Raw genomic sequence first — 13,523 nt, 5'->3', positions numbered from 1 at the left:
TCGCCGATTTCGGTCCCGATTTAGGAAATTTTTCTGAACTCTTCTCCAGCGTTTTCTCTTCTTTCAATCAAAATTTACCAAAAAAAGCATTTACAGTAACATTCGGAGGTCCATATGCATGACCTATACGACACGAGTCTACACCGGTGCACTATTACAAGACCTTATGTCCTCCTATCATATCATTTCAAAAATTAGTCAACCAAATGTTTTTTTTTTCGTAACATTATCTTCAAAGAAAGTTTTTAAAAAAAAACAGGTGCATATTTTACCTGTTGTTAATTAAGCATGAAAGAACTATGACTTAAAAAAAATAATAATTATACATTTAAATATGACGACGTTGTTTTTAAAAGAAAGAATAAAAAAATAGCCTTCCAAAAAATTATAATTTCTGTCAATTATATATATCATAATTTATGGCTTATGAGAAATCAAAATTTGCCTATGATTAGTAAAGAGAAAGAAAAAAGTTTAACACAATAGAAATAAAGGTAAAGATATAGGTATTTTAAGTCCCTTTTTGTTCAATGTAGTTCTGCAGAAAAGTGAAAAAAATTCACTTAATTATAACAGTAATTCTATTTTTTCTTAAGGTTAACCGGAAATTAAGAAAATGTTTAAGCTACAGGAAAAGGCAGAGTAATCAGTAGCGGATCCACCCATACGGGCATGATGGGCATGTCCATAACCTAGATAGACCAATGATTTAATAAAATTAAAAACAAATGAATCGCTTTAAATAGTTAGTCTATTGTTCCTAATTGCATACAAAACCCCCATCTGATAATTTTTGGAGGAAAGATTTTTTTACATTCAAAATTGAAAAAAAAAAAAATAATAGCAAAATCGGTGGAAGAGTACTTTCGGAAGTCAATTTACATACCCGTATATTAGATTCCGTTATCAATGAACCAAAGGTTGGTGTCATGTACTTCAAAATCGATATCCAGATATTGAAAAAAAGTGGCCAAATGGAAAACAGAATGTGAAAATAATTCCGCCATACCTTGAGTCGGTAGCTTATCTCATTGAAGCGTGCGACCAAGATTTGGATAGCGTAACTCTTCTGGCCAGCGTAGCTACCGCATAGAGATCATTTTCTACACTTCACGGGGTAAAATTTTAGTTGCTTGCCTCAATGGGATAGGAAAGATTATTCGGGCTTGCTTTCCTAAACATTTGATTTGAAGTTTTGAAGTAAAAATTTCATCAAAATTGGTTCAGTAGTTTAAAGTCTAAATGTGACACTCTGACACAAACGGACATTTACCTTTGTATTTTTTGTGAGCGAACAAACAAATATTTTACAGATTTATTAATTTACAAATCCACTGTACAAAATCTTGGTCATGGCGTCATATATTTTGTCAAAATCTCCTTTGTAGGAATGCACTATATCGATCATGAGAGAGTTCATACTCCGATTCGTATTTGGCCGATTTTCGGGTGCTCTGCCGTGCTCATCACCTTTTTTGTGGACTGGGTCCACGCTTGCCCTAACCCAGTGAAAATGTAGTTTATTTCACCTATCTGAACTATTCATCAGCGAGTTCATACTCCGATTCGCTTTTGTCGATTTTCGAGTGCTGTGCCGTGCCCGTGACCTTTTTTGTAGACTGGATCCACGCTTGCCCTAACCCAGTGAAAAAGAGGAGCCTGTTTTGATATAAATATAAAAGGTAGTATCAAAAATGTATTTTATTTCAGCTATCTGCAGAACTATTTTAGTTAGATTGTAAAATGACTCATAAACTTTATCGTTAGTAGACACCTGCGCTGTAGACACAGCATTTTACATCCTATTCAATTCTTTTTGTTGACAATGTAAGAAACACATACAGGCTTGGAGCAAGCATATCGTAAAACGTAATGGTTGAAATGTAAATACATGCATTCATTGCCTCCCAGTGCATAAGACAAATAAATACTAAATACATGACATTCCAAGAATCTTTTAAAAAAAGTTATGTCTCTGTGAAAAAGTTTACGAATTAAATTTTATTTTCGTTTAATATTTTAGTTTATTTTTTTTGAAATGTAAGTACCATTAATTTATTTAATATCAAAGTAATATAAAACCATGTAACATGAATTTATTTACAGTAGCAATGAGAAGAAAATGACTGATTTAACAAATCGACCTGGTGTTACAATAAATGTACCAACAACACAACAACAAAATAATTCAACACCACAAATTACAAATAAATCATCGGCAACAACAGTAAATACGACAATATCGTCAACAATTTGTACAAAAATGGCAGCTAGTGAACCAAAAATTGTCCGGAAATTGTTACCATTTGCCGCATTCTTAATAACATTTGCAACGGTTATGACTATATTAATTGTTTATATGGATACAACAGGTAAAAAAAAATTTATTTACTTACTTTTTATTAGTATTAAATAAAAGACTGATAAAAAAAAAACAGTGTCGTATAACTAGGTGGCTACGGTTCAAACACTCGAATGTAAATGAAAACTAATGAATTGAATCCCTATTTTTAAGAGTTTTATTCAAACTTTATGTAGTTTTGGACATTTTACTCACTAGGGAATCACCTTTACATTTTTCATTCCCAAATATTTTCATTTTAACAGGATTTTTTGCCGATATTTGGTACTGTTTCAGACAGTTGTCAAAAAAGCTGTTCAAGTAAAGAAAATACATGTATTTTACCTTTTATCAAAAAGCGCTTCTTGACAAAGATAATAGACATGTGACATGTCTTTACTTGAACAGTTTTTAACTGACTTCAAACTAAAAAGGAGGAGGTTATCAATTCGGCTGTATTTTTTTTTTATGTTTGTCACCTCAGAACTTTCGACTGGGTGAACCAATTTTGATAATTCTTTATCTATTTGAAAGCTGGTGCTTCCCGTGTGGTCCCATTTTAAACCTTTTTTAAACTGTTAAAAACGCGGGCATCCAATTTGATGACGTCATATGGGTATCACTATACGAAATAACACAAATATATTTGACAGATATATTCATAGACATCTGACTATAATCAATATAAATACTTATTATCTATGAATATATTATATCCAACTGTCTACACTGACCTAACTGATGGTCTATGACTCATACCGATATGACATCACAGCAAGGCTTACTCGCGTTTTAGGTCACGTGATTTACAGTTTAAAAATTACGATTTTTAATTTTAATATTTTAAAAGAAAAATGTGCTTTTATGACTCGAAATCAGAATATTTAAGTAAATTTTAACATAAATTTTAACTTTTTTCAAATTTCATGATTTATTTTTGACTAACGATAATACCCTATTCTTCTCCTGAAGTGTTTAAAAAAAACTTTCAAGTCACTTTAGAGAATGGGAATCATTTTAAATGATTGTTAATGAATCGAATTTAATTTCTAGCAATGAGACATCATCAATTTCAAATCAACATGACGCAAGATTATGATATTGGTGTTGCACAAGATAATGAAAAATTAATATTATTCATTCGAGAATTTTGTATACGTCCAGCAATCGATTCGTCAATGAGTCACAAGAGTTTTGATGTGATGCATCAAAAGCAATCAGAAAAAACTATTGAACCTACAGAAAAAGAAAAATTTGTTGCTGATTTACTTGACAATAAGGTAAAATTATCGAAGTAACATTTTTGTCGATTAAATTTCGAATTTCAAGCACATATGTCAACTTAAAAAAGAAGCACCCTGTATAACCAAAATGATTTTTTTCAGTATAAAATTGTAAGCTATTTTATAATTTTAGAAATATGGAACGTTTATTGAAGCTGGTGCATATCGACACGATCGTATTTCAGACACTGAATGGTTGGAACGAAATCTTTCATGGACTGGTCTTTTAATACAAACATATTCGAAAGATTTATTTAGTTTATTAAAACGTGGCCGAGCTAAATCCAAATATATTCATGCGTGTTTAAGTACTCAACCACATCCAAAAGAGGTAAATATATTTTTAAATCTCTTCCACTGTAATAAAATCTGGCATATTACATATTCTGAGATATTTTTCCCCTGGTGAAGATCCTTTGGCGACAGCCTAGGCTACTTATCAGTGTTCATTTCAACGAATTTTCATCCCACGATGTGTAGGGCTCTCTAAAATCCTCATTTTTTTGACCATCGGACACAAGCATCACTAGGCGTCTGCGAGCTTCCTTTGCGAATGGCAAGCTGTTCTTGAATGAAGACATCTTAAGAAAAGCTAGTCTAAGATGGAGGCTCACTGCAAAGGCTTATTACAGAAAATTGGCTCGGTGGCAGGCACGCTAAACGACTGAGCCTGCAAGTGCATCACGATTATTGCCGGAATTGTCCCAGTGGGGAAGAGAAGCAACGATGTCTCATCTTCTCTGTCACTGTCTATCTCTTGTCATGAGGAGATGGACTCATCTGAATCCGCCTTTCTTTTTATAATCACTCCAATCTGAAACCCTTTAACGTCGAAGCAGTCTTTTCTCTGTTTTTAAGCAGCTCCAAATGGTTCATTTAGTAGTGATCGGATTCGGGTCACGGTCAACCCACTTTTCGGTATCACAACAGGCTCTATGGTCTGAGCATTTATCAACCCCCTCCCCAACTTTCTTCTTGTATCAAGAATTGAAAAACTTAATTTAATTTTTTTCATTTTAGATTACTATACCTCAAGAAACACAAGATGGCGTTAAAATTAACAGTGTTCAAGCAAACAGTGTATTCTCCGACGAATCCGAATGGTTTAATACACGTATCAAATGTTTCCCCCTCTATTCGTTGATATTAGCAATGAATGCAACGACAAACTTAGATTTTCTTAGTTTAGAAACGGATTGTAATGAATTTGAAATATTATCAACGTTACCATTCGATCGTGTTAAAATTAAAGTAATCTCAATACATTTTCCACCGTGCAATTTATTTGCGGCACAACAGAAACCCACAATTAGTAGTTTAAAACGATTTTTTGCATCGAATAAATATAATTATGTGAAGCATTTTGGTGATGATTATATATTTGTAGCGAAAGTATGAAAAAGACATGGGAGATTTTTTGTTTTGTTTTGCAAACAATGTTCCTTAGGGATTTTCTCTTTCTCTCTCAATTTTCAACTGAAAATTACGCTTTAGTAAGTGAGTGTAAAGAAAAATTTAGTTAAGTGAGATTTCAAAAGATTTTCGATGTAAATTTCATTGAATTGTTGTCCAGATTTGTAGCTTCAAGCCTAATTTACAATGGGAATCACGAGGTACTTACCAAATCGATTAGGTTTTATTACCGTCGTTGAATGATTATGTTTTGGTAATTTTTAATTCAAAAAACTAAAACTTCAGAATTGTTCTTCACAAAACATTCTGTGGTATTCCTGAAAATGAATCATACAAGGATGTTCTATAACTGGCTGCAGACCTTTCGCTTCCTGAATAAGCTAAGAAAATGAAGAAGAAAATGTTCTTTTCTTCACACTATAATAAAACGGATCCTCTGTTTAAGTAGTGTTTTATTGGAAGAATGTATTTTTGATTGATTTGGTTAAACTTGCCATGCGGCGCGAGTTTATTAATCCGATATTCTAGGCGTATACAGGGTGGTCCGTTTTAATCTATTATTGACCTCTATCCACTTATATATCATTAAGATTTTGTGCTCGCCAAGAGAGTTTAAATTGATTTTCTTTTCAAATCTCACTTAACCAAATTATAATCAAAATTCGAAAGAGGTAAGATCTCATTACAATTATATTTTGTAAAATAAATTTCCAATTATTACAAAACACTGTGCATTTAAAATTAGAATAGGATACTAATAAAAAATTTATTAGATTAATTAAAATACAGAATGTGGCGTAAGTGAATGTACAGTTGTATTAAGAAATTATAATTATGTAGAATAGCGTCTAGTAAACGAACATGTTTTTAGAAAAAATATGGGTCAATGACACGGGTACTACAAAACTCGCACCAAACTGTCATTCGTTGTGGATGGAGAGGTTATTCGACTATTTTCCTTGAGTTTTCAGAGCCACTTGAAGTCTTGTAGTCTATAACACTTCTTGTTGAAAGATCCATATAACAGCCATCGTAACGAGCAATAATTTTCACAAGAAATTGATTCAAATAACTATTTCAACTGTATATTCACTTACAACTCACTCTGTATATAATAATTTAGTGTGACAAACTCACCCGGTGATATATAAACAACAGAAAATCTTCTCACAAGAACAGATTTTTTTCTTCTAGTACTTAAAAATTATTTTTGTAGTTTAATTCGTTCGAATTTTTTTTTCATTGTTTTCATATTATGTAAGTAAAATTTCATTTCTTTTAAATATATCTTAGGTTTAAAGTTTAGGAAATTTAGGACCGTAGAATACGGCGGCTATTTTTGGGTAGTGCGTCGTATTGTGTAAAAGACCTTACTTGTTACCATTTTGTTTTCTTTATCTGAAATAAATTAACCTAGGGTCGTAATTTTTTTTTGAATACATTACACCTTACCTTATTAATAATCTCATAGACTTAATTCACAAATAAAAATATGGCGGCCTCACTCAGAGAATGTATATCCAGTTGCGAGTCGTCAATCATCAATCCGCGGGGACCCTGTATTAAGATCCGACTAATCTTGAAGTCCTTTGGCAATCGTTTATAAATTTGGAGATTAGATCTCTATGGTAAACTACTTTCTATTTGATCAGATTCGTTGAATATCCGTGACTAATCGTAAATCTTCCTGCGTGGGAAAATCGTATTGTATTTGAGTGAGGCTTTTATAAGATATTTTAAAAAAAGTCTAAAACATTGATTGAAATAGTGAGGCTTTATCTCGAAGCCTGTGAGTCTCAAATGTTATCCTAAATGGATTGTACCGCTTAATTTATTAACCAGAGATCTACTAATAATAATCTCGGAAATAAAATCGAAGGAAAAATACAAAAACCAAGATTATTTGGCCAAATTTTCTAAAATATTAGTGAAAATGATAAAATTAAAATGAGAAATGTAGAATTATTAGGGAAATTTAAGCTGATTATTGTGGCCACCATTAAAAAAATAATTCCACTATAAAAAATTTAAATTTATAAAAAAAAAAAAGTTTACACAGAAGCCGAGACTCGAACCCCGGACCCCTAGATGTCAGGTCTAGTACGTAACCAACTCCATTATTCCAGTTCTGTGAGAGGTACTCAAATTATTCTATTTGCATGTTTGTGTGTACAGAACGTGATACAAATTACATATTTTATAAGGACGCGAAGAAGTTACATATAATTTGCATCACTTACAAAGAACAGAATTGACGGAATTAGTTACGTCCTAGACGTGATATCTAGAGGACACTCGAGTCTCGGCTGTGTAAAATTTTCGTTTCTTTCTATTTTATTCAAGTTAAAAGTGTAATAAATTTCACTGGAAAATCGAGAAAAGAGAAATTTAAGATAATTCTTGTGGCCACCATTAAAAAAAATTCCAGAAAAAAAATAAAATAATAAAATTAATATTATTTACAAAAAAGGCTGAATTTTTTATGAATATTGGATTTGAAAATTTTGATGAATAGACTTTTTTTATAGTAAAATGGGGAATTTTTCATTTCATCCAATTAATTCCATGACTTAAATTTACAGTATTTTTAGTTATTAATTAATATATATTTATTTGACCAAAGGTTTTATTTTTTGCATTTTGTTCATATAACTTGTATTAGTGATTGTTTTTAAATTTATTAATTAATTAAGTTTTAATTAACAATTTTTTTTTTATTTTACACAATCTAATATAAAAATACTTTAAAAGCAATTTATATATTTGACAATATAGGTATACCAATTTTTTTTTTTTTATATTTTTATGTATTTGCATTCGTAAATTAATTAAAATAAATATTATTTTTTTCAAAAAAATTTCTTTTTAATTAGAACAACCACAACCACAAATTTCATTAATATTAATCATTCTCTTCTTGAAAAATTGCACAAAGGGTATGTATTGCTATATTATTTTTAAAATTTGTCACTTTATGTCAGCCATGTTTTTTTAGCCCCGTCCATATGTCAGATCCCAATAGATAAATGGTAAGTAACCTAGTGGTCTAAATTGAAAGAACTGAACATTGCTCGATCCAGGGGCAAAATATCTAAATCGATTTGAATTTGAATATTTTTATTGGCCGTTAAAAATGGTAAGTACAAGTATTGCCATCTGGTAATCTAAATTGGAACCACTAAAAACAGGTCCACTTTCTGTTTTAATTAGTACGAATTATTTTCGCCAGTTGGTGGGGTTGCAACTTCCAAGTTATCAATATTAGGAGAGAAAATTTTGTAATTTTCCTTGAAGGGCCCCTAAATAAGAAATCGAAGTCAGGCTGAAGCGTCACCCTAACAAAACTTTAATTTTCATGAAAACCACGAACAGGAATGACTTCATATTTGGGTAGGAATTTTATTATATCAATTATTTATATAATAAAATTCCAGCCAAAATAATTGATTGTCAATTTTTGGAAAATTTGTCATTAAATAGAATTTTTTTCACAACAACCATAAAATTTTATTTAGTAAAAATATATGTATAAAAAATTAACAAAATATTTATAAAAAAATATATATATATATTTATTCTAAGCAAGATTCTGCACCAACTTTTGCTTTAATCATATCGTTACTAATTTCCCATAAAGCTTTTGCTAATTCACTATCTTTAGCATTAGCGGTTACATCACAAACAGAACAATTATTAAAATATAATCCAGATGAACTAGATAATTCCGGTACCGTTGCACAATAAATAGTTGTACTAGCACCTTGTTGCTGAAAAATAAAAAACATAATTACGTAATTTGGAATCAAACATTTATTTAAAAGTCGCAAATTACCAAAGATTTAGTAAACGGTCGAACAATAAAAAAAATCAGCTTCCAACCCCACCAATAGCGACTCAAATCTGTTGCTATCAAATTACCAGGATGTACTGCAAACACAGATATTCCACGATTTTCCCACAAACGGGCTAGTTCCTTTGCAAACAAAATGTTACATAATTTTGAATTATTATACGCCATCATACTCCAATATTTATTTTTTGGAGGTGATAATTTTTCAGCAGAAATATTATTCTTGTTTAAATTTGCTTGTCTGTAAATTTTTAAGAAACAATTTTTAAGCCCATTTTTCGATCAATTTGATCCGTCAGTGTAAAAAAAATACTAATTCTAATACTTTCTGGAAAACAATTGTTATTAGGCGAGCGAAGCGAGCCTCTACTAGATTAAAATGTAATTTTTTGGTGGTAAACTTTACAAAAAAATACAAAAGATTTAGACATGAAATGAAATGTTGTAGTTCCATATTTATGTCTAGATGTGTTATCAATCATTATTTTTAGAAAAAATTATATAAATAATAAAAAACAACATTATTTTTTATTTATTACATGTATGTATATATCTATATATATGAAGATACAGTGGCACCATCTATGAGCTACATCTAATACTAATATATAATTGGTTGCATTTACTATGACCATCAGTAAATCATATGTACATCTCTCTAACTAGAATAAGTTTGATAAGAAACAATAAAATGAACCTTACTGAGAGCAATTATTTTATTTTAATATTTTCGATATAGAAACTTATCGAATATTCGATATAAGGCCAATATCGAGACTTGTATAATGTTGGTACGCGTGCCAACGAAATAAGCGGGAAATTCAATTCCCACGAAGTTTTCAAAGTCCCTCTGCCTGTATGGTAAATCCAGACCTGGATGTAATCTTTCAGTAACATACATACCTATGTGACTCTGACGATAAAACCATGACTCGGGATTTTTCCCCTAAAAGTTTCGAAAGTAATCGAGTCAAATAATAATGACTCAAATGATTTACTTGAAATGTAATTTCATAACCATCTTCGGTTGTAGAATAATCCATGCCAAATACTCCAGCATTCAAAATGAGCATGTCAATGCGGCTAAAAGACCAATTAAAATAAGTAAATATTCAAAAATTTGATTCACAATACTTGCCAATGAAAGTTACAAACCTATATTTTCCAATAACTGCTTCTGCAAAACTTTGAACTTCACTTAACGACGATAAATTTAAACGTATACAATCACAATTCTTTGCCGCATCGGATTTCTCTTCAGCAATTCGTTTTACAGCCGCTTCAGCTGCATCCGTGTTTCGACATGCAAATATTACTTTGCAACCATGTAGCACTAAAGATCGTGCTGTTTCAAAGCCAATACCAGTATTTCCACCGGTAACTAAAGCCACTTGCCCTGATAAATCTTTTCCTTCCAAAATTTGCAAGGCTGTTGAAGATCCATCAAATTTTTGTTGTAAATCATGTTGTTTTTCTTCAGTAGCCATTATTTTAATCGTACAATATAAAAGAAACTACGTATTAGAGTGCACCGCCCCAGGCTCCTTTCTATGGAAAATCTAAAACTAAATAATTTTGACAACTCACTGTCAGTCACCAGTCAACAAACGTGAATTTGACAGAATATTGATGGTCTCTATCACAGACCTATATATTAGTCTTTGAAAATATACTAACCAGAACTGGCAACAGTGTGAAAACCACCTCTCCAAGGTGATTGAGAAGGGTAATAAATGACGAAGCATAATTAATATATAATATAATACTTGGCGCGTATTTACAACATAATAATTACCGCTTAATAAATATTATTATACCATGCATATATGTAATATGCAAGGTATACTAAGTTTAGTCCCAAGTTTGTAACGCTTAAAAATATTGATGCCACCAACAAAATTTTGATATAGAGTTTATAAAATCACCTAATTAGTCCATTTCCGGCTGTTCGTCCATCTGTGGGCACGATAACTCAAAAACGAAAAAAGATATCAAGTTGAGCGTACTCAGGACGTAAAAAGTGAGGTTGAGTTCGAAAATGAGCAACATAGGTCAATTGGATCTTGACCTATGGGTCCATAGGACCCATCTTGTAAACCGTTAGAGATAGAACAAAAAATTAAATGTAAAAAATGTTCCTTATAAAAAATAACCAACTTTTGTTTGAAACATTTTTTCGTAAACATCACTATTTACCCGTTAGACATTAGGCGTTAATTTGTATAGTATGTATTATATAAATTGCATATGTATGTTCAATGTGATAGAGTAATCAACACTATTTATGCATGGTATTTCAACAATTAACTCAGTCAATTGTTTGTTTTCACTTGTTTAATAATTAAACTTTACTAACTTGTGATACATGTCTACTTTAAAATATTCCTTGCAAATAAAACGACACCTAACCATTTTTTTAGTTATAGTTTATTTATTATATAGTTTATTTTTAATGGACTTATACGACGGACCCTTTTACGCTAATGAATCCGTCCGGAATTCCGCTCCCGTTGCTACCGTAACCCATGGCTACTTTGTATTCGTGAAAACAACAACAAATTTCGTAGAAAACTGGTGAAAAAAAATCAAAAGCTATTAAATTAATATTACGAGAATATGTTTTAAAAATAGTTTCATTTGAAATATCTTTACAAATTATTTACTTGTCTAGCCTGTTTTTTCTTAAGCGGTACAACTTTAGTTCATGAGGATATTTTTCGTCAGAAGCCAACATGATAATCTTGAAACTGAGGAGTGAAACATGGAATTTGATAAAGGAATAAGGAAGATAAGGGTAAGCCAGAATATATAAGGATTAATTAAGTTAATAAATTAGAATTTGTGAGCGCTTCATTTGAAAGTTAACATTCGCATTCGCGAATATTAGAAATAAACATTCGCGTTCGCGAATGTATAAAATTCAACATTCGCCCCATCACTACTTGGTACATGATGGGCCTATCTAGTAATATATGATCTAAGATATTAGTACAGGAAGAGGAGGTTCATAATTTAAAAAAAATAGCCCGTCAGCTTTTCAACGCGATAATTAGGAGATAATCGAAAAAATACTTTAAAAATCGCAGTGTATTTTTGTACGTACGGATCTTCTGGGTTATCCCGTGGATTATGCTAGATTTCGGTTAAGCCACGGTGGAAGATGTTCCTGCTTTAGTAAGTTTGTGTGATACACTTATAAGGGGATATGGCAAATAATTTATTTCAAAATGTAAATAATCATTCGATCAAACTAAGAGAAGAATTAAATACAGAAATTATTAAAAATGAAATAATTGATGAAAGTAATATAATTGAACATATTTCAATTAAAGAAGAAATACTAGAAGAAACTGTTACAACCGAACGTAACGCAGAAAATGATACATTAGAACATAAACCAATTAAAGAAGAAATATTGGAGGAAACGGTTATGATCGAGCATAATAACCTCGAAGAACAATTAAATACAGAATTTTTAATTAAGGATGAAATCTCAGATGAAAATATTTTAGAAGATCAATCAATTCATCATAATGAAGACAAACGTTTTTCATGTAACGAATGTAATAAAACATTTACTTGGAAACATAATTTAACTAAACATCGACAAATTCATTCGGAAGAAAAACCATTTGTTTGTGATCTTTGTGAGAAAAGTTTTACTAGACAAGATAGTTTAATTAGTCATCAACGGATACACACCGGAGAAAGACCATTTTCATGTGACGTTTGTGATGGGAAATTTACTTTGAAAAAGAGTTTAATTCAACATAAACTAATTCACACGATAGAAAAACCATTTTCATGTGACATTTGTGATCGAACATTTACTCAACAAAGTAATTTAGTGCGACATCAAAGAACTCACACGGGTGAAAAACCGTTTCAATGTGAACTCTGTGATAAGAAATTTTCTCAACAAAGTAATTTAATTAAACATAAACGATGTCATACCGGAGAAAAACCGTTTTCGTGTGAAATTTGTGAGAAAACATTTTCCCAACAAGGTAATTTAATTCAACATAAACTTATTCATGGAGAAAATCCGTTTAAATGTGAGTTTTGTGATAAAAAATTTAGTTTTAAAAGTAATTTAATTCGACATAAATTAATTCATAGTCAAGAAAAACGAATACCTATAGAAAAACCGTTTTCATGTGAAAATTGTGATCGAAAATTTTCACTAAAACAGAATTTAATTCAGCATAAACGGATTCATACGAAAGATAAACCTTTTTCGTGTGAATTTTGTGAGAAAATGTTTATTCAACAAAGTCATTTAATTCAACATAAACGAATTCATACCGGAGAAAAACCATTTTCATGTGATGTGTGTGATAAAACATTTAGTCAACAAAGTAGTTTTAATTTACATAAACGAACTCATTCGGGTGAAAAATGTTTTTCATGTGATGTTTGTGAGAAAAAATTTAGTCAAAAACATAGTTTAATTAGACATCGTAAGCAAATTCATTCGTAGAACGATCGCAAGATTGTCCAGGGGCTGTTGTTTCGTTTGTAAACAAAAGTTTGTAAAAAATAAAATTGGTGTAGCTTGAAATGTAAATAAAAACATTAAAACTTATACAAAATTGGATTTTTGTACCTAATTCATGCTCCTTCTGGTCCACATCAT

At 30.8% G+C, this 13,523-nt stretch overlaps 3 protein-coding genes across 3 annotated transcripts; 2 read left to right on the top strand and 1 right to left on the bottom strand.

The window, feature by feature from the left end:
* The first annotated feature begins 1,837 nt into the window (after positions 1-1,837).
* LOC123290569 (protein Star) lies at positions 1,838-5,419 on the top strand. Its single transcript, XM_044870808.1, has 5 exons — positions 1,838-2,040; positions 2,107-2,372; positions 3,395-3,621; positions 3,758-3,955; positions 4,645-5,419. Exons 2-5 carry the CDS (start codon positions 2,123-2,125, stop codon positions 5,020-5,022), a joined length of 1,053 nt encoding a protein of 350 aa, XP_044726743.1. The 5' UTR covers positions 1,838-2,040; positions 2,107-2,122; the 3' UTR covers positions 5,023-5,419.
* Positions 5,420-8,609: 3,190 nt separating this feature from the next.
* On the bottom strand, positions 8,610-10,526 carry LOC123290544 (WW domain-containing oxidoreductase-like). Its single transcript, XM_044870765.1, has 4 exons — positions 10,043-10,526; positions 9,791-9,970; positions 8,870-9,128; positions 8,610-8,804 (listed from the first exon to the last, which is right to left on the bottom strand). The coding sequence occupies exons 1-4, from the start codon at positions 10,372-10,374 to the stop codon at positions 8,610-8,612; spliced, it is 966 nt and encodes a 321-aa protein (XP_044726700.1). The 5' UTR covers positions 10,375-10,526.
* Positions 10,527-12,200: 1,674 nt separating this feature from the next.
* On the top strand, positions 12,201-13,096 carry LOC123290540 (gastrula zinc finger protein XlCGF71.1-like). The gene is made up of 2 exons (XM_044870762.1): positions 12,201-12,846; positions 13,080-13,096. The coding sequence occupies exons 1-2, from the start codon at positions 12,318-12,320 to the stop codon at positions 13,094-13,096; spliced, it is 546 nt and encodes a 181-aa protein (XP_044726697.1). The 5' UTR covers positions 12,201-12,317.
* The last annotated feature ends 427 nt before the right edge of the window (positions 13,097-13,523 follow it).

The sequence above is a fragment of the Chrysoperla carnea genome, chromosome 1, assembly GCF_905475395.1.
Source record: "Chrysoperla carnea chromosome 1, inChrCarn1.1, whole genome shotgun sequence".
Lineage (NCBI taxonomy): Eukaryota > Metazoa > Arthropoda > Insecta > Neuroptera > Chrysopidae > Chrysoperla > Chrysoperla carnea.
This window is presented reverse-complemented; position numbering and strand designations above follow the sequence as displayed.